The 24,181-nt window shown below is 36.8% G+C and overlaps 1 protein-coding gene across 1 annotated transcript; it reads left to right on the top strand.

Annotated features, from left to right (window-relative positions):
- Positions 1-1,752: 1,752 nt before the first annotated feature.
- LOC107860025 (protein MICRORCHIDIA 2) lies at positions 1,753-23,314 on the top strand (the record flags this gene model as incomplete). The annotated part of the gene is given in 18 exon segments (XM_016705218.2): positions 1,753-2,023; positions 2,130-2,204; positions 3,551-3,585; positions 8,379-8,457; positions 8,553-8,642; positions 8,861-8,936; positions 14,906-14,984; positions 15,104-15,232; positions 16,500-16,598; positions 17,212-17,313; positions 17,402-17,551; positions 18,044-18,133; positions 18,510-18,561; positions 18,639-18,750; positions 19,750-19,999; positions 20,188-20,276; positions 22,712-22,754; positions 22,902-23,314. Coding segments are annotated over 18 exon segments (1,899 nt in total). The 3' UTR covers positions 23,001-23,314.
- Positions 23,315-24,181: the final 867 nt, after the last annotated feature.

Here is a 24,181-nt window from a genome sequence, read left to right as displayed (position 1 = left end):
GATTTCTTTTTTTAGATTGTTTGGGTTTGGGTAATTGCCGGATCCAACTTTTCCTCATTTTGTTTTTAATAATTAGTAAATGACCCAAATGGCTACCTTTTAAAATTTAAAATAAAAAAGTGATGTAATTAAAAATTTTAAACAGTTTATTACTTTAAATGAATAAGTTAATATTTTTTTAATGATATTCATAAAAAAAAACATTTCGCGCATCGCCCGGGTATGTATACTAGTTATAAATTAATAACAGATAGCTTGATAAAAAAAATTTTTTGGGGGATAATACCTACGAAAATACATGAAGTTTAACCAAATTTTCAGTGTAGCATATTGAACTTTGCGGGAGTCTTATTACCCCCTATACTTTTTAAATTGAAATTAATTTCCCCCACACTTTTTTAAAGTGGAATTAATCCCCCTCAAAATGTATACTCAACTTTTTCCGTGGAAAGTATAGTACACGCGCCGTTTTTTCTCCATTTTATCACTTTTCAACATTTTTTTACAATTACAACCATATTAAATATTCCAAATGATTCCATTGAATTTATGAAGAAAGTTTTTTCAAATAATTGAATGAAATCTTCCATTATTTTTCCATTGAAACTCGAAAGATTCAATTAGCAAGTTCCATTAATGGAAGATTCAATGAAACTCGCTAATTGAAAACTCAATGGAAGATTCAATTTCCATTAATGGAACTCGGAAGATTCGAAAAATTCATTAATGGAACTTGAAAGATTCGAAAAATTTAATTTCATGATTCAATTTCCATTAATGGAACTTGAAAGTTTCGAAAAATTCATTAATGAAACTCGGAAGATTCAAAAAATTTAATTTTATGCATGAAGCTATTTAATCTTCGGTTAATGGAACTTGGAAGATTCAATTTCCATAAAGCTATTCAATCTTCCGTTAATGAAACTCGGAAGATTCAATTTCCATTAATGAAACTCGGAATTAAATAAGCGAGTTTTCGAGTTTGAATCTTCCGAATCATTCATTGAGTTTCAATTAGCGACTTCCATTAAATTATAACCATTAAGGAATTTTCCGAGTTTCATACATGAAATTTAATTCGGAATCTTTCTATTAATTATAACCATTAATCTTTCCGAATTATAATTCCGAGTTCGAATCCATTTATAATTCCGAGTTCAAATTATAAATGGAACTCGAAAGATTCGAAAAAATCTTTCCATTAATTATAACAATTAATCTTTCCATTAATTTGGAAAGATTTTGAGTTCCATACATGATTTTTTTTTTCATGATTTTCGAGTTCCATTAAGAAGAAAGAAGAATGAAAAAATAAATAAAAATATAAAACTTTAAATAATTATAAAATTAAGGGGCTGTTTGGCAAAATAAAAAGAGTTTTGAAACGTTTTTAACACTGTTGAGTGCGTGAATCACATGCAGTGTACCAAGTGACAGATGTATGTCATTAAAATACGAAAAAAAAAGTCTAGGGGTAATAGGATCTCCGCAAAGTTTAGTATGCTTAACTGATAATTCGGTCAAATTTCAGATATTTTCGTGGGTATTTTTTTTTTTTTTTTTTAAGCGAAATAATTTTTTGGTTGGAGAAATTTATAAGTTCCTTTCATCAGTAAAAAACTGTTTAACTAAAACTATAAAAATATGACATTATAAAAATAAGAAAAGAGAATTTAGTATTCACTTAAAACCCTGAAAGAAACCACTCGGCGACTAAAGCCAATCGGTATTGTAACACGGATCATCAATTCGTTCAATTCCAATTCCTTTTCAATGCCGCCTAAGGAAGAGAAGCTTCCAATCGACGTCGTCGAACTCGATAGTAGCGACGACGACGGCGACGCTGGTGTTCCCGTCGCCGGAAGGACAAAACCGGACATGCCTCACGGTGGTAAATCACCGGTAATGGAGAATCAAAACGCCGTTGTTCCACCGGATTCTAGTTACAAGCCACTGGATTCTCGAAGTTTCTGGAAAGCTGGCAATTTTGAAGTCGGTCGGATCAAATCAGCTGCTGTACACGGTTCAATTTCTCATCTTTTGTTATTTTTTTTTTGCAATTCAGAGTTTATTTTTGCTGGCAATAGTTTTTTTTTTTGCCTTATGTTGGTTGGTTTTGTTAATTGTAGGTGAATTGGAACATGCGCGTGTTCATCCCAAATTTCTGCACTCCAATGCTACTTCTCATAAGTGGGCGTTTGGAGGTAAGCTTTATGGTTGAATAGGGTTTTTCAGGATAATTACTGTGCTATAGAAATATGCGAACCAAACGAGAAGGAAGAACAATGTGCAATGCTTGACGTCATTCAAGTTGCTGCTTTAGGCTAATCATTTGATATAGTGGCTTGTCATTGTCCACAAAGTTGCTATCTTTTGTTGGTTATACTTATATTGTAATCATAACTATTTCCTATCTATTTGGTGAGGAACTCGTGTCTTAATGAGATTGTAAAAGAAAACCTGCATGGCACTTTTTGTACATCGAAGCCAGTGCCTTTACTTGAGAATATAAACACTAACCCGAGGATTCTTTCGAGGTTGTGTTATAAACCAAACGGGAGAGCCCAACCCAAAAGACTAGTCTAATAGGTGGGAGAACCCATTTGGCTTATATTCTCCTTAGCATTTCTCTATTTTTCCAATGTGGGACAATTGGTTCATAACAATCGCCTCTCGCCTCTGCTTGAGAACCAACGACCTCGTTGGTCACGGCTAAGCCCAGTTGGTCACGGCTGGCACCCTCTTGGGTCTAGGCCACCACTCCTGGTGCACACAGGCCACCACTCCGAGTCGTGGATCCACGCGTGGATCGATCTTCGCACGGCTATGCCCAATTGGTCACGGCTGACACCCCTCTTGGGTTCAGGCCACCACTACTGGCACACCGGCCATCACTACGAGTCACGGCCCAACGCGCGGCTCCCTACACCTAAGTTGCTCGGACTCTTCAAAAATATCTACAGGTGCGTGTCGGATCCTCCAAAAGTAGTGTATTTTTGAAGGATCCGACACGGGTGCGGCAACATTTTTGGAGAGTTTGAGCAACTTAGCCCACACGTGGATCGATCCTCGTTAGTCACGGCTACGCCCAGTTGGTCACGGCTGGCACCCCTCTTGGGTCCAGGCCACCACTCCTAGCGCGCAGGCCACCACTCCGAGTCACGGCCCAACGCGTGAGACTCTCAATGAAAGCACTAATGTTATAAACCAAACGGGAGACCCCAACCTAAAAGACTAGTCTAATAGGTGGGAGAACCTATTTGGCTTGTAATCCCCTTAGCATTTCTCTATTTTTCCAATGTGGGACAATTGGTTCATAACAGGTTGTCTAAATATTATTGTCTGCATTCATTTACATGTGGCACTTTGATTTAGTTGTTGTTCTGGTACTTTGATTTTTTGATTATTTTGGGTTGATAGAAGAGCGTAGTGTCAATCTTATTAGTCATAGTCTTATGGTGGTAGAAAATAATTAATTAGTACGTTTTCCTGTGAATCCATTTTGCTGTTACTATTGCACGACCCACTGATATTTTGAATGTCATTGCAGCAATAGCCGAGCTTCTGGATAATGCTGTTGATGAGGTATTTTACTGTCTATCGGAAACAACCTCTCTACTTCTTCGGAGGTAGCGGTATGGACTGCGTACATCTTACCCTCCCCAGACCCCACTTTGTGGAAATACACTGGGTTTGTTGTTGTTGATTGTTTTATTATATCATGTTTTATGAGGTGAAAATAGAAGTTTAGGGTTTCTATGTATGATATATTGATTCGACTTGAAATCTGGTTTCTGTTGAAGCTACAGCTTGTCACCCATATTTCTTTGAGAGTTCTGCTATATTTGACCATGCACCCTTGCTTTCTCCCACCAGAAGCCATCACCTTTCCTCACAGTCTTACGTTGGAGTTCCTTCAATTGGAAATAAGCTAGTCATAGAAGCGTGTCATTTCCTCCCTGTTGAGCATAATCTAACCAAAATGTTATCAAGCCATCTCATTTTAAGCTTTCTTTCCTGTTACTTTGACCTTAGGATCTTACCAATAATTTGGATCAAAAGTGTCAGTCATGAATTTGCTTCCAGGAACTTTGTCACGATCCGAGCCGAGACCCTGGCCGCGACGAGCATCCCGAAACATGAAGACCCGAGCGCCTTTTTCTATCTGGCAATCTTACACAACGTTCATATAATATAAAGAAGTGCGGAATATTAACATACGAAAACATGGTCAATCTCATAATTCAATTGAACAATACGAAAAGAAGTTCGCAACATTCAAAACACACGACACCAGTCTGCGAAATCTCTACTAATTGAAAATAACACCTGTCTAAAATCCGGGACAAGGCCCCCAGTCGGACCATGAATCAAAATAAAATAACAATGACTTATAAATTAGGCCTTCCGGAATAGGGGAGGCTGACCAACTGCAAATCTGTGACAAATCATTCTACGGCTTAGCGGGACCTCGGAACTGAGCCTCAGATCCTGAAATATAAGGGGTCAATGCAGATGTACTGGTACGCAGGACAATCCAAAATAATGTACTTTTATACAACATAAGTGAGAGCAATTCATAAAACATTTTACATATGATATATGAAAACACATGGGCACACTTAAAAACCTTGAAACATTTCTTTGGAATCCCGACTCACTCTTTGTCTTACTTTTCAGCTAGGTGGTACACCCTACAAGTCTACGACCCCACTGGCTATATGGAGTCCTCCCTTGACTTGGCGGCCAAGCCCCCAACCCAAGTTTGCCTCAAGGGTTGTAGTTTCTGATTCCAATACGCCACAGGGCACTAGGCCAGCGTATAATCCCTCTTGGGGACATAATAACCCGTATCGGCAAAACACGGTTTCGGGCAATGAGTGTTCTGAACTCGTGCCTTCTTCGGGTAACCACCTAACATCTCTTAAGCCCATTTTTAACATTTTAAAACATGCATCCTTCTGAAATTAAATTCTGAAAATCTGACTTCTATTCTGTTCTAAGTCTGTTAGGACATTATCTGTTTTGGTATCGTCATACCAAGACTTGCAAGTCGCATATCTAAGCCATACAATATCATGTTACAATCCTTTCATTCAAAATATAATATTTGGACCACCAAGTCATTCAAACAGTACAAGAGAATTTGTATTCCAGCATACATGAAGACTTATGCAAAGATTCTCTCTTTCAATCCTTACACATGTGGTGGTCACTTACTTTGTAGTAAATCATGCAATTCTTTCCGTAAACCTCTTCAACATTTATCAACAAGTAAAACACCCTCTCTTCCATTTACAATCAATCTCAAATCATTTAACAGCAGCCAAAAGCATTTATACCATGCTTCAAAAGATGAAATTATCAATTCGTAACATGTGAAAATCAAGGAGTGTCATAACTAGAGTGGGAGTACAAATATTCATGCTCTCAATTCAAGTTTCAAATCCCAAACACATACATACATATATATGAACGAAAATCAAAGTTAAGGGAAGGCCTCAAGACCAAAACATTATATCATTGAAAAGGATTCATAATGCATATTCTTTAAATTGTTCTCAAAACCCTTCATGAATATATAATTTCATAATTTCGAAACTTGCTAAAACAATTTCAATATGCCCACGAAGTTTAGGACAACCCCACATACATTAGATTACGTAGTTCGAATAATAGAACCCGAATCTTGACTCGTTTTCTTGGAATTCTTGACTTAGGAGCTTGATTCTTGATCTTTGGGGAGGAGCTAGGGTTATGTTTTGAGAGGATTTTGAGATGTTTAATTGATGAAATAGGAGAAAGTAACTCCCCTTGAGGGTTATAAGTCGTGAGCTGGGTGTTATAAGTGAAGAAAAGGCAAAAAAAAAATGCGGAACCAGCAGCTGTAAAATAGAGGCAGGCGTTGGGGCGCGCGACCTCACTGCCTCTCTCACGAAAATGGCTATAACTTTTTGCTCGGGTATCGAATTAAGGCAAAATTGGTATCGTTGGAAAGCTAACTCAATTATCTACAATTTGGTGGGTCTTGAGCTGGAAAATTCTACGTATATCAAAAGTTATACACGTTCAAAGTAGACCCTTATAGAATCGAATATCAAACTTTGGACGAATCAAAGATTCTTAGCTCAACTTTGCTCTAGGTGGTTTCAATGAAGATTTTCACTTCGAAAGCACTTCCCACACTAGGATAAAGATCATGAAACATGAATTAAAATATGAATCATGGGATTTGAGTTTGCACACGTAGGAACGACGGTTCGATTTCTAGCTCGAAAATGCGGGGTGTTACAAACTTGATCTTTTATCTTTTGGTATTGCTTGAGTAATGCCAAGAATGATCTCCCAACCCTTAAGGATCTGGAGTTTCACAGACTATGAGGTATAGCAAGATCATCCAACACTGTCTTCTTGATAGTTTGAAAGGAATGCAATAGAAGAACTTTTGCACAAGAACAAAGCTCGGTTATAGCACATTTTCTTTTTGGTGTATTTTGGAGCAAACATAACTTATCACATTCTTAAAGATATGGTTACTTGAGCTAAGTTAACCATATAGTGCTCTTGTTGTATACTGGGTTTCCCTGTTTGCAATAGTATCCTCATAAAAAAGGATAGTTGTGATGTTACCTAGGATTTAGGCATCTTTGAATTGGTTTCTGGTGAGAAAAATAGCTTTCTTTTAATTGTTCTCACGGGACATTACATTTTTGATTTGATTGGTCTTAAGATGATATACACAGCTGGATTGGTGGAAATCACTATTTGCAAGACAACCATTATATTTTTATTTCTATTATTATTTTCATTCGACCTCATGTTGTCCGAGTGGCCCATGACCTTCGGACCAGTGTTGTCAAAGATGCGCTTAAGCCCTGAAGCGAGGCTGAAAATGTGTTGACTGCTTCACCTCGCTTAATGTGCTTCAGTTTTGTTACAAGGTTCTAGGGCATACTTTTCCTTGCAATGAGCCTCACTTTAACGTTCTTTTTCTTAAATTTTTCTGTGCCTGCCTTTTTTCTTTAAAGCCTTCACTATATTTGTACTTTGTGCTTAAAGCCGCAACAGAGTTGGACCTTACAATGTTTTTGTGCTTTTTACTTTTGATTGCACTGCGTCAGACGTTATTGTGGATGCATTTCTTTTTATACTTTTCAGAGGTTAAAATCCACAGAGGTTTTGCAATTAGAATTTTTTTAAATAAGGTAAGTAGTTTTATTAACAAATGGGGAGAAATCTCGTATACAGGGTATATCAAAAGAAGAGAACCTACATCAAAATATGGTTCTTAACAAAAGAGATCCAATCCTATTACCTCGCAAGTACACCAAAAAGCCGAAACACTACTTTGCAATTTTACAAAATCTTGCTCCACCCCTTCAAATGCCGTCCTATTCCCCTCTCTCCCCATATGACCCACATGATTGCTTAAGGGGCAACACCCCATGCTCTTGAGCTTCTCTTCCCCCTCCTATGATTCCAACTTTGTAAAGCCTCCTTCACTGTGCCCGACATCACCCATTGCATCCTAAACAAGCCGAGAGCCACCCTCTATAATTGATTAGCCACATTGCAATGCAATCGAAGACAATCTACATTTTCGACTACACGCTTGCACATGAAGCACCAACTAACAAGATGATCTTCCTCAGATTTTCCGCTGTTAAGATCACACAACTTTCTTGCAACCATACAAAGAAACAAATCTTCCTTGGAGCTCTAAATATCCAAATAGAGTCATGGGGAAAGTACATTCGCCCTCTCACTAGTAATCTCTTATAATAAGAGCTGATAGTGAATAATCTATCTCCACTTTCTTGCCAGCTCCATACATCCGATAAATTATTAGGAGTGGCTAGCCCATACAAAAACTCAATCAGATTGTGAATTCTTCCATCTTCCATCTTTTAGACCTACAATCGAACATGTTATGTTGGTTATACCCAATTGTTTTGTTGGTTGAATTTAGGGTATAAGTGCCTTGATGAGTTCTCTTCTTCATTAGGACATGCAGATAATTTAGCTCTTTCAACCTGAACCTATCGCTTCTTTCTATCTGTAGTTCTGTGGAGAAGTTTCCTTCTACTGAAGCGTATATACTTCCAAACTCATAGCATCTATTGAAGCCATTATCACCCATCCTTCAATATTGAAAGTCTTACTTTGTCCCCCATGCTGACTTGTAAAAAGAAAAATCTCCGTCTCTGCTGCTTGCACCGGTAGATTCTGTGCTTTCACTTTCATGTAATCTCTTATTGTGCAATTTAGATAATGTGATAAGATATCAAGATTGTACGTCGAAACCAATATCTTGCACTTATATAAATTTTCTTTTGTCTAATGGCTATTTTTCTTATATGTCTTGATCTGCATGCTAGATAAGTAGTGGTGCAACTTTCGTGAAAGTTGACAGAATCTCTAACCCAAGGGACAACTCTCCTGCATTGCTCTTCCAGGGTGTGGTATTGCTGTTACTTAACCTTCATCACTATCATAATATACTTTTTACCTTGTTATAATTGCCATAACATGTACTATATCATATTAAGCAGATGATGGGGGTGGTATGGATCCAGAACGCCTTCGCAAGTGCATGAGCCTCGGTTATTCTTCAAAAACATCAAACTCAACAATTGGACAGTGTGAGAATCTTCCTAGAGTTTCAAATAATTTGATCCGGTGTATTAATTTGTGTTACTGCCATTATCAGTTTTTGCACTCCATTGGTGCTTGGGAATCACTTATACTTCTGTGCGGTTTTGAGGAATTTTATGCTACTTGACTTTTCTTTTTGATGAATAAGCTACTTGATATTTTAAAGCTGATTTCTTTTTTTCTTTTGTTTTTTCATGGACTTTAGATGGTAATGGATTTAAGACGAGTACCATGCGGTTAGGCGCTGATGTAATTGTCTTTAGCCGTTCATCTCGTTCAGGGTATCTCCTCCACAACCCCCCTCTCTCTCTATATCCACGTGTGTGTGTGTGTGTATGTGTGTGTGTGTATTTATATGTATATCATCTTCAAAGGTAGGGGTGTGGTGTACATACATCCTTGCCTAACTTGTGAGGCTCCACCAAGTATGTTGCATGCTGTTGTATACATTGCATTTTCAGCTTACGGAGGACATGTCTTTAGGTAGGAGATTATGGTGGTCACGGATTAGGATAGAAGGTTAGTAGGTACTTGTGTGTTGTCTCGTTTTCCACGGGATAGGCTTGGTGATAGTTTGGTGCACTGTACCAGTTTCCACGTTCATATCAGTAGTGGTAGCATTTTTCTCGTAATTTTTATGCTCCTCGTTATGTCCTGTGCTTTGGTTATCGCAATATTTGGTTACTGCATTGCTCCTTGTTTTCTGAATGCTGTATTATGTTTTCCCTTGTTTGCTATGTCCTCTTTACTTATGTATTTTTCCTTTTTTAACTGCTTTGATGTGCGTTACTCGTGCCGAGAGTCTTTCAGAATCAACCTCTCCACCTCCTGGAGGTAGGGGTGAGGTCTGCATCCCAGACTTCGCTTAAAGGATTACACTGTACATGTTATTGTTGTTGTACGTGTATATATATGACATTGGTTTCAATAAAGAAACTTAATGAAGTGTTTTGTGAATTGCCAACTACTCCCTCTGTCCCAATTTATACGACTCACTTTTCTTTTTAGTCGATCCCGAAAGAATGACACATTTCTATATTTAGTAACAATTTAACTTTAAAATGCCTAGTTTACTCTTAATGAAATGATGATTTATAGCCACACAAATATCTATCACTTATTCTAGACCATAAATTTTGAAAAGCCTTCCTTTTTTTCTTAAACTCCTTGTTAAATCAAACTAACTCATATAAATTGGGACAGGGGGAGTATCAAAGTTTATATTATGTTCCTTCAAGAAATCATAGCTTATTACATAGCTTAATTACAGACAAACACCCCCTAACAAACCCCAAACACCGAACCACTCACCTTTCAAGTTCCTTTATTAGTAAACATGTAAACCAGTCTAAGATATTCAAGACAAAGGAAGTGACATCTTGTATGACTTTGGTGGCTAACCAGCTTTCCTTATAACAACATTTGTAATCACTCCGTTCAACTCTTTGTCAAAAAAATATTTCCTTTCAACAACATATTCGTGGAATTCAAAGTCTTAGTTCATAGGTTGCTTTAGATAATGATAGGGTGCCTTCCATAGAGAACTACTGTAGTTTCTCTATTTAGTGGTATACTTCTTACTTACGGGTGGATTTGTGGGGGGTTTGGGGTGGGTCCCACAACATCAATAAACTATTTACCTTATTGAATAAATTACTATGTCTCAGATTAGATATCATTGTAAAATGCTACCTAATTTCATATACGAAAAAATATCTTTTGGTATTTTTTTTATGGTTGATTTATTAAAAACTGTAAATAATATTATTTTCATTTTTAGTTGTCTGTTGATATTTTCACTATTGTATGTAGGGGTGTTCATGGGTCGGTTTGGATCGGTTGGGGGTTAAAACCATAACCAAAACCAATTTGGTCGGTTTTTGAATTTCTATAACCAAACCAAACCACACCAAAAAAATAACCGTCGGTTTGGTTCTTTTCGGTTTGGTTTGGTTTGGTTTGGTTTTTCGTATTCTTAAAGACTACAACTCTCATATTGTACAAACACCAAACAAAAAGAGGTCTAGAATTGTTCTTGTTGCACCAACGATATGATATATGCTTTCTCAACTACTATTGGTTGATGGAATGGGTCCAACACCACCAACTATTTTTAAAAGTCAACAAAATATAGATAAAATTTACACAAATAAAGCTGCAAACAAAATAAAAGGATATTCCTTGTCATTTGTCATTCTAATCTTGATATACTATCAAAGAGCCTTATTTGACTCCAACAGCTAAGACATTTAACATAATGCTCTTTTTTCTAAGACTCATCTTACCTTCCTTCTTTCCACTGGATAGCTTGTATAATATGCTAATTCTGTTGAGTAGTTCAGGTTTCACCATAACTCTGACAGAATGTTTCATAAACTGGATTGTGTTATATGACTTCTGCAGCTGTTTCTTGGTGCAATCTTTTATACAAACTTGTGGACAACAAGCACAATAGTATAATAAAGAAAATGCAAAATAGAACAACTACTCCAGCAAATTAATAATCGTCTGAATCAGGAAATTAAATTTTACATTAGGAGGAACAGAATCCAAAACATCAGTTAATAAGACAAACTTTAGCAAACACATTAACCAAAAATCCAACAAAAATAGCACCCAAATTGTAGTCATTTTTAAGCAAAAAACAACAAAAACGACCCACCAACTTTCACCATAATCTTTATCTTGAGCTCCAAACTAATCAATGCTCAAAGTAGAGTCCAGATATTCTGAAAAAAAATTATTATATTACTCATTAAAAGTCCATGAACATGAATATGATTTTTTTTCTAAAAAGAGAGACAATGAATTAGTACCTTTTTCAATTGTTTCAAGATTTTGAATTTCTTCTAAAAGATCTTCAATCTTGCACTCTTTTGATGTTAAACGTAACCATTGTTGACCACAAATAAGAGATTCAGCAGTCTTTGCTGACAAAGAACTTCGATAACAATCAAGAACTCGACCACCGGTGCTAAAAATTGATTCTGAAGCAACAGTAGACGTTGGAATAGCAAGCACATCTCTTGCAATTCGAGAGACAATTGGATATCTTTCTGATGAAGCTTTCCACCGATTCAAAAAGTTGAAATCCTTAATTTTTTCCACATCATCCTTCAAATACTTGTCAAGATCAGATTTATCATCATTAGTCTCTTTTTCAAGATATTTCTCCCATTGTGATTGCCACACATCAGAACTACCAACTGCATCAATTTCACTAATCACAGTAGTTTGATCTCCAATATTTTCACAAGAAATTTCAGAAATAGAACTCTTGTAATGAGCATACAAGCTAGTTAAAGTGTCTTGTACTTTCTCACTTTTTACATCCCTCCACCGAATTATAATATTTCTTAAAAAGAAACTCAACATACTTTATTTTGTAGCGAGGATCCAACACAACGGCAACAAACAACAACATATTCATATCACTAAAATCACCCCAATATTTATCAAACTTCACTTTCATCTTCTTAGCCATATCAGTTAAAATAGAATCATCACTTTTTGAATAGTTAACAATTATGCTCTGAAGATTAAAAAGTTCATGAAAGAAAGTATTTGTAGTAACTTGCAAAGTACTGGAAAACTTCAAAGTGGTTTGATAGAAAATCTCCAAAAACTTGAGAAAGACATTCACATCTTTCCAATCTTTCGAAGATGGATGTTCTATCTTTCCATTCGAGTCAAGACAATATTTCAAGTACTTATGATCATCAACATACATTCTTGAAAATGCCTTTTCAAATTTGGCAGCAGTATTTAACATCAAATATGTGGAGTTCCACCTTGTTTCAACGTCTAAACTCAAAAGTCCATTAGTGTCAAGTTTAACCTTCTCAACATATGACTTGAAGGAAGCAGTTCTTGCAAGATTTAACATATTTCACAACATTTCTTACCCGAGATATGGACTTATTTTGCTCACTCAAGCCTTCTTTTACAATCAAGTTTAGGATGTGAGCATTGCACCGAACATGTAGAAAATTATTTTCCATGATAACACCTTTCCAATCACAAATTTTTCCTTTCAAGTGTGTGATTGCTGCATCATTAGTTGCTGCATCATTAGCCGATGCATTATCAAGTGTCACTGTAAATAGATTTTCAATTCCCCAATCTAACAAACAAGTTTCAATAGCAGATGCAATAGTCTCACCCTTGTGATCTGGAACTTGAAAAAAATTTAATTTTTTCTTTTTGTAATTTCCAGTCATCGTCAATCCAATGGGCAGTGATGACCATATACGTAAAATTTTGAAGTAAAGTCCACGTATCACTAGTAATACAAACATGTTGTCCTTTAATAACACTTTTAAGCTTTTGTTTCTCTTCTTGATAAATTCTTAAACATTGTCGAGCAACTGTAATACGAGAAGGCAGATCATAATTAGGCAAAATAAGCGACATTAATCTCCTACAGTCTTCGCCCTCAACGACTCTAAAAGGTTGTTCATCAATTATAATAAACTCAACAATAGCTCTCCTAACTTCAGCGACATTATAAACAACCTTCTCCAAACTTGTTTGCCCCCCCTCCTTTAATTACTTTGAGAGTTGTTTGCTTTCTATGAATGGACTTAAAAGGATATTTCAAACACTTAGTAAGCAAATGTCCCCAAAGATTAGAAGTTCCATTCTTACTAACACAAGAATAGTCTTTGAAACAATACTTACATTTTGCCCTTAACTCACCCACTTTATTAGTAATCTCTGATTAATGATCCCAAACTTCTGATGTTTTCTTGTTGCTGGGGCTAGGATCTGGAAGGTACGGAGTTGTTCTTTTCTGTTTTTTCGGAGGATTGCCAACCGAAGAAATATTTGAAACACTGCTAATTTCTTGAGTTACACAAGATGCTGATGTAATTGAAGTTCCTTCTACTTGAGGTTGAGCCCCCAAATCTTCAACATCTAAAGTCCTTTTCATCTAAAATTCATACAAAAGAAAAAATAATTTTAAAAAACTAATTCTATGTCATGCACTCCTCTAAATTCTTGTATAAAATTAAAATTAGCTAAAGTAGCTAAAATAAAAAAAATAAAAATTACCTTCCCAAGCTTTAATAATCTTGTATTTCAAGTCTTCACTTCCCAAGCTTCAATCCTTATTTTTGATTTTCTTGGTGAGATGAAAAACTGAAAAAAAATAAATTTGCTAGAAGCCTAGAAGCTGCGGCTGATTGAAGAACAAAGAAGCAGCAGTCAGCAGTAGCACTCAGCAGTAGCACTCAACAGATGTAGCTAAAGTAGAAAAAGTGTTGTAGGTTAACTTATTAGTTATTACTATTAGTAATAGTATAGGTAGAGTTGGGCTTGGGTTTGGGACTTTGGGTAATTGGGCTAAAATATTTGTGGGCTTTGGTTAGATATAGAATAAAATTTAGTTTAGCATTAAATTTGATAAAATATTTATATTTTATTTATGAATTATATATAAATAAGTAAAATATATATATATATATATATATATATATATATATATATATATATATATATAAAAATATCGGTTCGGTTTGGTTATTTTCACGGTTTTTTTAAAGTAAAACCATAACCAAACCAAATAGCATCGGTTTTTTAAAATTTAAAACCAAACCTAACTAAACCAAACCAAACGTCGGTTTTTTTAATCGGTTTGGTTCGGTTTACGGTTCGGTTTGGTTTTAACCAAACCCTCGAACACCCCTAATTGTATGTTAGATATAAAAGTAGCGGTGTCAATTACAATTTGGATATTACAACTGTAGCTTCTTTAAGCTGTGCACATCAGTTCGAAGAAGAGTGCACGTTTTATTTACTCAGTATTGTACAAGTTGCTTCTTGCTTAAAGTCCATGGTCTTGTATTTTTAACCAGTACAACTTTTGAGTAACTCTGCGTACTGAGACTTAGGCAAATAAGGATTCACCTAGTGTTACTTCTTTGGGATTCAAACCTTGGTTTTCAAGATGGTTACTCCAATTTTTTGATCGCTAGGCTGCCCCTGAGCGGGACAGGCTTATATTTGAACAGATCAATTTGTGTATAGAATGAGTCCGAATGAGTCGGAGATGAATAAAAGAGGAAGAGGGACTCGGAAGTTGATTGATGGGGGTTTATTTGCATTATGTTTCTTGATATATCGTAACATACTATTCCTGAAGTTTACTGCTTACTGGTGTTACCAAACAATAGTTATGTTGCTAGAGTTGATGTTGTTCTTGAGAATCTGGATGAGTTTTGATATTTTCTGCTCTTTTATGGTCTAGCCGAGCAACTCAAAGTGTTGGCCTTCTGTCTTATACATTTCTTCGGAGAACAGGGCAAGACGATGTGATTGTTCCGATGGTAAGAAATTTTCACATTCTGTTGAAAATTGTAATATTTGGCACTTGAAGCGTGTACTCTATTTCTGAACATGAATATATATTCTTAGTTTTTTCTGTTTTAAATGAAAATGAATGCAGATCGATTATGATATCTCTGACCATTGGGCTGAACCAATAGTATATGGCTCTCGAGATGATTGGTCAGCTAACTTGAAAACAATCGTGGAGTGGTCCCCTTTTGCAACAAAGATGGATCTTCTGCAACAGGTTGGTTGGATAGTTGGTACATGCTAGATTTTATTTTATAAATTTATTTTGTATGAATTGTCATCTCTAGGAACTAGGAACTTACTTTTATAGATTCAATTCATTGCTGCAGACTCTGAGCTTCGGTGGTGTTCTATGAATTTCTTTTTTTATTTTGTGAGAACATGCCATGGTCACTATGTAATAATCAAATATTAAAATATCCATGTAATTAACTTATTAAGCATATCAAGCACAAACCAGCTAAACTTAGACCGAACATATACTTCCTCTATCTCAAATTTAGTATATTTTTGAGATGACATGGTTTTAAGGGTAAAGTTGAAAAAACATATGTTGCTTCTTGTTAAATGGTGGGATATGTGGAGCCTATTAGTTGCTTCAGGGTATTTAAGGATGGAGGAGAAAAAAGTTGAACGGAAAAAAATGGAGCGCTTATAACTAAATGGTGGGATATGTGGAGCCTATTAGTTGCTTCAGGGTATTTAAGGATGGAGGAGAAAAAAGTTGAATGGAAAAAATGGAGCGCTTATAACTTTCATCATTATGTAATGTGTACTAAAATTTCACTTCCAATTGAAGCTGAGAGAACTTTCTAGATTATGCAATACAAATTCAACTTTTAGTTCTTCACTCGCTTTATTTAGGAAACAACCTCTCTGGCCCTCAAAGGTACGGGTGAGGTTCGCGTACACCCCACCCTCCCCAAACCCCACTTGTGGGAACACTAGGTATGTTGTTGTTGTTTACTATATTGTAGACATTTGGTGAGTGTGGTACCATCTATATATTTAGTATGTTAGGCATATAAAATATCTGATAAGTGATCTTGCAACCTGCTACAACTTGCATTCCTCTCCTCTGGAGATTGCATTGGTTGAGGCATGCTTCCTTATCCACAAGCCATGAAAAACAAAAACCTTCAAGGGTGCTTTGTTGTGCCAAATATTCTTCCAAGGCCAGCGATCAGTGTTGGAAGAAGTCAATGACATTTAGCAAGACTTAACAGAGAATTTCACCTTCACCTGAATGGGACTTTCTTATTGTAGAATCATCCTTGTGTTGATCCAAGATGCTGCTGCTAAGGGACTGTGGAGAACAAAATCTTGCAATTTCCCAATCATTTATATTTTTTCTTTGAAATAGATTCCATCCATGGGTATCAGAAAAATCAGCTATAGAATAGATTCCACCTGCAATTATTCTTACCAGAATTACTTTTATTTGTCATTACTGAATGCTGTCTTTTCTCTTACGTGTTCTTTAGTTTGATGATATAAAATCACATGGAACTAGGATTGTTGTCTACAACCTGTGGCTGAACGATGAAGGCATTTATGAACTGAACTTTGATGATGATGATGAGGTATGTCTATTTCCTGATAACATTTGGCTCAGCTTTCAGATTCCTGTGAAGCACAAACCCTAGTTTAGTTTGTCTATGGCTACCAATAATCCTAACATAGGAAAAAAGTGACAAGAAGGTTTCGGTAAACAAATGTTTTTTGATAATCCCATCTATCTAATGCTCTTGTAATGGAAGCAACTCATAATTCTTTTTTTTTTCTCCGAAGAAGGCAACGGTTCATGTATTAAAAGGTAACAGTAAGCTGCACAAATTGTGAAGTTACCCAATAAATTTACAAGTAAAACTAAAAAAATGAAGAGGATGCAGCATTCTCAGATTCTAAATATAATCTAAGAAATATAAAATAGACTCTACATCTATAATTTCATGTTTACACCAAAAGTAATACGAAACTCATTATTCTCTTCTCGTAATTAAGAGCGAAATGTCATCTCCATTAGGCTATAATTTTACTTCATTCCTCTAACCTAAATGATAGCAACTCCTCTTATAATACTGTTTGGTATTGTGTTATATTTTTGGAATCATGGGTTATGCTCCCAATGTGCTTTGAAGATTTCCTCCTTTTTCTTTAAAGGATGTCTTATTCCTTCTTTTGTTGGTCATGCAGGATATAATGTTGAGAGATGAAGCTAATCTAACATCAAAAACAAACAAGAAAGGGCGTGAACTGCAATCCCATATTTCCTACCGCTTACGATACTCTCTAAGAGTAACTACTTAATTTTACTTAATCCTGTAAACTTCCCTGCTAATTATTTTGCTAATGTATATTAATGCTTCCTCATATCTCTTCCCAGGCATACACATCCATTTTGTACCTCAAAAAGTTCACAAATTTCAGTATCATACTAAGAGGGAAGCCCGTTGAGCAGTATAATATTGTTGATGATTTGAAGCTCACAAAAGTAATAACGTACAGGCCACAGCTTGCTGGAACATCAAAGGAGGTACAAAATGATATGAGTTCTAGATTTTCCTGCTTATGGGTCTGTATGTTCAAATTAGACTAGAAGTCCAACTTTAGATTGTGAACTGTTTACTTCAAATTAAACTAGAAGTCCAACTTTAGACTGTAAACTGTTTATTGATTTAAGTGTTCCCAATGCAAAAAAAATTGCAGTTTTACCATTTGAAGGGGAGCCTTGGAGTAACTGGTAAAGTTGCTGCCATGTGACCAGGAGGTCACGGGTTCAAGCCTTGGAAACAGCCTCTGACAGAAATGCAAGGTACGGCTGCGTACGATACACCCTTGTGGTGGGGCCCTTCCCCGGACACCGCGCATAGCGGTAGCTTTAGTGCACCAGGCTGCCCTTTTTTAGTTCTCCTAATATACGATTTTCTGAGTGTGGGTACTAACTAATTGCAAATCGGCTGCGGCACTTGTTGCTATATCTGGCCGTCATCTAAATTTGTGGACTCAAACAGGTTTTCTGCTGCAGATCTTGGTTGAAACAAGTCTTGGCTTCGTCAAGGATACTCCATCACCAGTTTGTGGATTCAATATTTACCACAAAAATCGCCTCATCAGGGTATGCAATGTTGTGACTGAAGACATTTTCAGAGCATTGTAATTACCATTACATGCAGTATCTTCCTTTTTAGAAGATTTAACTTTGCAATATCTTGTTTCTCTTAGCTGAAGATGTTAACAAAAAGCTTATCTGATTGGGCCTCGTTTAACCCCTCTCCCCTCCTAACGGAAAAAGAGAAAAAGAAAGAGGACAAACATTTGAATAGACCTTGAAGCTCTGAATAAATTTTGGGATATATGTGGGCATGTAGGGGCATCCAAACATTGCAGTTGACCTGAACTGAATTTTGCTGGACTTGAGATTGCTTAGTTGAATTTTCTTTTAGTAACATGAAATTGCCTATTGCTGATTCTGTTCTTCTGGGTTTTCTTAGCCATTCTGGAAAGTTACTGCAGATGGTTCTTCCAAAGGAAATGGTGTTATTGGTATGTATTCTAAGTATTCGGACTCGCTTTTACCCATTATGGGATGGCGATGATGTATTCAATTGCTCTCGACTCAGGTGTTCTGGAAGCAAATTTCATAGAACCTGCGCATGACAAGCAAGATTTTGAACGATCATCTCTGTTTTTCAAGCTGGAGAGTAGACTAAAGCAAATGGTGATGGATTACTGGTATGTTCTGTGCTGTAATTTCAGATATTTAAATGGGAGTTCATAATCTTTTTGTATGTTCATTTATTTAAATTTGTAGGTCATATATTCAAATCCTTGTTCATTTAACAGAAATGACACCATACTTAAATCTTCCTTCAAATCCCTTGACCCCCTCCTTCCTCTTTCTGAATGAAATGGGGTTTGTGGAAGAGAGGTTCTGCTTGTACTTTGTTGTTTGCATTTGTAAATAGTACAACGTAAATCAATGAAGCTTTAACAGGTTAATATAATTTCTTATACAACAACAAACCCAGGTTAATATATTTCTTATACTGCATAATTTCTGATGTAGTATATAAATATATTTATATTTGTTTTTTATTGAAGGGGGAGTAGATTTAGTTTAGTGGTAATCAGGCCTTGAATTCTTAAGTGGCTCTTAAACGATGGCTTGTTATGCAGAACATATACTGCAAAATGTGAAATAGCGAATACTGAAACATGTAATTTTGACCTTGTTTCTGACTTCAGATGGTTCTGATTCATTTTGTTGGCTTATCCAAATGGGCTTATGCCGAGAATTTTGATAAGTTCAACTAATGGAGATTTAGTAATTTTTCACTTTTTCTTTGGAACTCTCGAATAGTTAAACCCTGCTTAAAGTCATGAGGTAGCATGTGGCCAGTCATTATTGCCAGTTCTCTCCCCCCCCCCCCAAGATTAGACCCTCTTTAGCTCTTGCTTACTGAGAACAAATTTAAATTTCCATCAAACAAACGGGGGGCGAGAGTGGGGGTGGGTGATTTGGAGGTTATACTTTATTTTCCAGCTTATGGTAGCCTTGGCTGTACGTTTCTCCTCTTTTCTGTCTTCACCTACCTACTAGGCTACTACACCTCTGAAATATACTTCCGAAATTGTAATGTTTCACATCACTGTGTTCTGTTACTGTTAGCCATTAAACTAGTGGTTCTTCACACTTGTGATATAGGCATGTCTCTTGTGATCATAATACAGGAAAGGTCATTGTCACCTGATAGGATTGAAGCCTCTTGAACCGCATTTGCTAAACCTTCAGAGAGCATCTTTTGTTCCACCCCAAGTTCAAGTGGCTAATGATCAAACACCGCCAACGGACTTTCAAACAGTTACTGGTCTTGCAGCTCATCCCAGGCCACATCTAAATTCTGCAGAGAGTGGCAACATTGGAAGAACCAACTGCAACAGGGCATCGCCAGCTGTACAGGCTATGGCAGGGAATGCAACTGTAGGACCTGGTTCTTTCTTTCCTTGGCATTTGATTGAGTCATATTTACGGTGCTTTTTAATTGCTGAGAAGTTAATGTTACTACAGTCATGTTCTAAAGTTATCAAATTTCTAGTTGGTTTGTGTCAATTTATTATTTATAAAAATGGCGTTGACCGTTTTAATCCATTTTATTGGTATATTTGCAGGGGTCTGTTAAAAAAGATACACAAATAGCAAGTTCAAGTTGCATGTCAATTGATCAGATTTGTGAAGAGAATATCCAACTCTTTAGGAGGTACATGCTTCTCCTTTTAGAAAGCTCTCTTTAAGATACAGCCGCATGACATACAGTTAACCTTGCATTATAGATCGATCATGATGGATCTATACACTTAAAAGAGTCATTTGATACCTCATCTGGGATAAGGTGCGACTGTATCCCCTCTGATTGGATTGTAAATAACGGCATTCTTTGTCATATTGGATAAGGTGAGATTATATCCATCCAGATTGTATTTCAATTACGGAATATGTAGGCCAAATTGGAATCTCTTTGCGATGCATGCTATGCTAGAGCTCTTGGATAAAATCTTAGTACAAAACTGAACTTTAGACAAAGGTTATCAATAGAATGACCTTTAGAAAATGTTTAGCAATTTCATAGATCTGTTACACAAAGGTTAGTTACTGTAACAACAACATACCTAGTGTAATTCCACAGGTGGTTTTGGAGAGGGTAGAGTGTACACAGACCTAACCTCTACCTAGTGGAGGTAGAGAGGTGGTTCCGGAAAGACCCTCAGCTCAAGTTACGCATATCAAAGCAGTATGAAAAAGAACCCACAGAAGTAAGAAGACATGGCAAATAGTAGAGAAAAGATTACATAATATAGAAAAGGAACAGTGACAACAACAAAATACTGCTACACTAGATGCACTAGAAACAATAAGTAGTTGCAGAAAAGAAACTACGTGATTGCTGCTAATATTACTGATATGAATGGAGAAATAGGTACGTCTACCAAACTACCACCAACTCTATCCGCAGGAAAGCAAGATAGTGCTCCGCTACTGACCAACCTTCTACCCTAATTTGCAACTGCCATATCCTCCTATATAAGGTCATATTCTCGGTAAGCTGAAGATGGGTCATGTCCTGTCTAATCACCTATAGACACCTCTTCTCAATACTCTTCTGCCTAGGTTTACCTCTACTCAAATCCACCAATGTCATCCTCTCACACCTCCTTACTGGGGCATCGGCACATCTTCTCTTTACATGCCCAAACCCATCTCAGTCTCGCTTCCCTCATCTTGTCCACCACGGAGGCCACTCCACCTTGTCCTTGATATCTTCATTCCTAATTGTATCTCTCCTAGAATGCCCACATATCCACCTCAGTATCCTGATTTCCGTCATTCTCATCTTCTAAACGTGAGAGTTAACTGACCAACACTCCGCCCCGTAAAATATGGTCGGCCTAACTATCACTCTTTAGACTTACATTTAAGTTTTAGTGGTACATTATTGTCAAACAAGACTCTGGAGGTGAGCCTCCATTTCGTCCACCACACGTGTACGACGTGAGACTTTATTGTCGATCTACCAATTTCCTTGGATTAAAGACCTAAATACTTGAAACTCTTCCTCCTTTGCTAATGCAGGACTCTTCAGAGTATGCATTATTGTAATCCTCGTCTTGTTCTTCTCTGGCTTGTTTGATCTTGTTCTGTTACTAATCTTTCATTTTCTTTTTAATAATTACTTTCTTCTTCTGGTGTGGTGTGTCTTCTTCCTTTTGTTAGTCATGCTTTCAGGCTTATCTTCTGGTTCTCTGGTCTATTCATTGTTGCTGTCGACGTGTCACGACCCAAAAACTGTCGGGTTGTGATGTGGGTTGACTTACCAGGCGAACCCTGTACCTTATGCTAAGACAAAATAAACAATCATAACCAATTAATATAACAAAACAGAATATGAACTCTCTTTATCCCATTTTGTTAATACTGTCAAACCTGATCAGAGAACACATCGCAGGAGCTGCACATGGTTAATTGTTAGCGACTTAAGATGGAAATTAAAGGATTATGATGTAATGCAAAAGTCATCTTTTTTTTTCCTTCATTAGAACAGAAGAAAAGCCTTCAACCTGGCGAGTGGCAGGAAAATCAATGTTGTAGTGACATTAGAGGCAGAAAATGCTAGGTGATTCTTCTGTCATGTCTAAGCCTGGGTGGACACTGGACAGAGTTACCTGACAGGCCGACACTTGTGCTGGTGTAAGGAAGCAGGTACCTGGTGGATTAGTTGAGGTGCATATAAGGTGGCTTAGACATCAGTTCGATTAAAATAAAGTAATTGTGGTGTACAACAACTGAGTTTCAGGGGAAAAGATTCTGGAGAATTCATGCTACCTTTCCTGCTGCGTTTGTTGATTAATGGATGAGTGGCAACCACATGCTGCTTCTTGTGGGATGGGCCTTCCAATAATAGTACATGATTAATGTTTTGAACCTCCTCTTGAATTTGGTTTTGCGCTTACATTTGCCTTGGAGATTTAAATGATATATGCTTCTCAGCCTTTATCTCTTTTACATCTCTGAGTTTAGGCTGCTCAATGCAGTGTCTGGACTAATCCTTGTTTCCTGTTTCCTGCTCTATTTTGTATCTTTCAGCCTTTCCCCTCCCTTAACAACTAAAACTGAACATTTTGAATCTTTGCTCCCCAGGTGTGAAGCATTCATCCAGAGAGAAACCGAGTTGAAACGTACAGTATGTTGCTCTTCCATTCGTAACATGTGTTTGACACTTGACATTTCTTTTAAGTTATGCTGTTGAAATTAATCTAACATTTCTTTTAAGTTATGCTGTTGAAATTAATCTTGTGATCCGACCTTATATCTGTTGTACCTGACACAGATAGAGGAGCTGGAGAAAGAGTTGGAGGACACTAAAAAGAAATCTTCTGAGCTTTCTTCGCGCCTGGAAAGTCAGAAAAAGCTTAAGCTTCTGAAATAACTTGGCCCGAACGCATAGCAAAGGAAGGATCTGTCCTCTCGTGCATTCAGCAGGACCATGACAAATTCACAACCATAGGCCCCTCATGACCTCTTCCAGGAAATCCTCAACTTCCATCCCTTTTCTTAAGCCCGCGCCACCAAAAAAAAAAAAATCCTTATCCCCCTCCGTATTTTGTATAGCAAATTCTATGGGCTCAAGCCCCCTGAATTGTTGTACTATTTAGTTCCATTTGTATGATGCTTTCTGTAACCCCTGAAAAAGGATAGAGTAATTATAATCAATATTTTTTCCTTTTTTTTTTCTTTTTTAAAGGATCTCCTCTCGAAGTTTGATTTGATTTTACGAAACATGAATGTCTGTCTTGATAAATGAAGTTAAAACTCTTTGGACGAAGTGAAATACAGGTGAAAGAGAATGGTTTTCATTGAAGCAAGTTCTTTTGTGTTGGTGACTAGAGCACGCTGATAGTGTTAAAACCAAGTAGAGTGATTCTGGTAAAATAGCCTATATTAGTTGACATTCTGCTGGCTTAGGAGCATGTGTGACAGTGTGCTTTGTATGGGGCAATTGTGCTTCCAAATTTCAGCAGACTTTATGAGCCCTGCCTTCCGTTTCACACCATTTACCAAGATTTGCTGTTTGAAAAACTTTCCAAAACCTGCTTTTGACGTATCTCCAGTTGTTTCTTCCACGAGTTTGTAATTTGGGTGACATTTTTGCTTTACGCAGAGAATTTACCTCCAGACAAGTTTCTCTTCTGCCCTTGCTAAAGCAAGGTTTCCCATTTAAGTTCTGTGGAAGCTTTCCTCAGCTTGTCATTCCCTGTATACCAAAATTATGCCACCAGTTTATTGGTCTTGTGCACACCAAGGTTGGGTATATATAAGCATCATAGCTGATCATAGCATCAATATAGATTTTTTCAAGGCTTATCTTCTAGATTACCTAAAAATCCTTATTTTTATTACGTTGTCCTGCAGACATTCTTTTTAGATTTACTCATGGGAGTGATAAAACCAAGTACCTGGTAGTTACATTGAGCTAATGATCTTGGAGAAATGTCTAGGTTGGGACCAACTGCGATATGTAGGTGATGCATACCTCTGCCGTGTTGGCTTGCTTTTAACGGGATATGTTTATCAATCCAGGCAATGATTTTGAAATTGCATCGTAAGACA

Source organism: Capsicum annuum, chromosome 2 (assembly GCF_002878395.1).
Source record: "Capsicum annuum cultivar UCD-10X-F1 chromosome 2, UCD10Xv1.1, whole genome shotgun sequence".
NCBI classification, from domain to species: Eukaryota; Viridiplantae; Streptophyta; class Magnoliopsida; order Solanales; family Solanaceae; genus Capsicum; species Capsicum annuum.
Note: the sequence above shows the minus strand (reverse complement) of the source record. Positions and strands in the feature narration are given on the sequence as shown.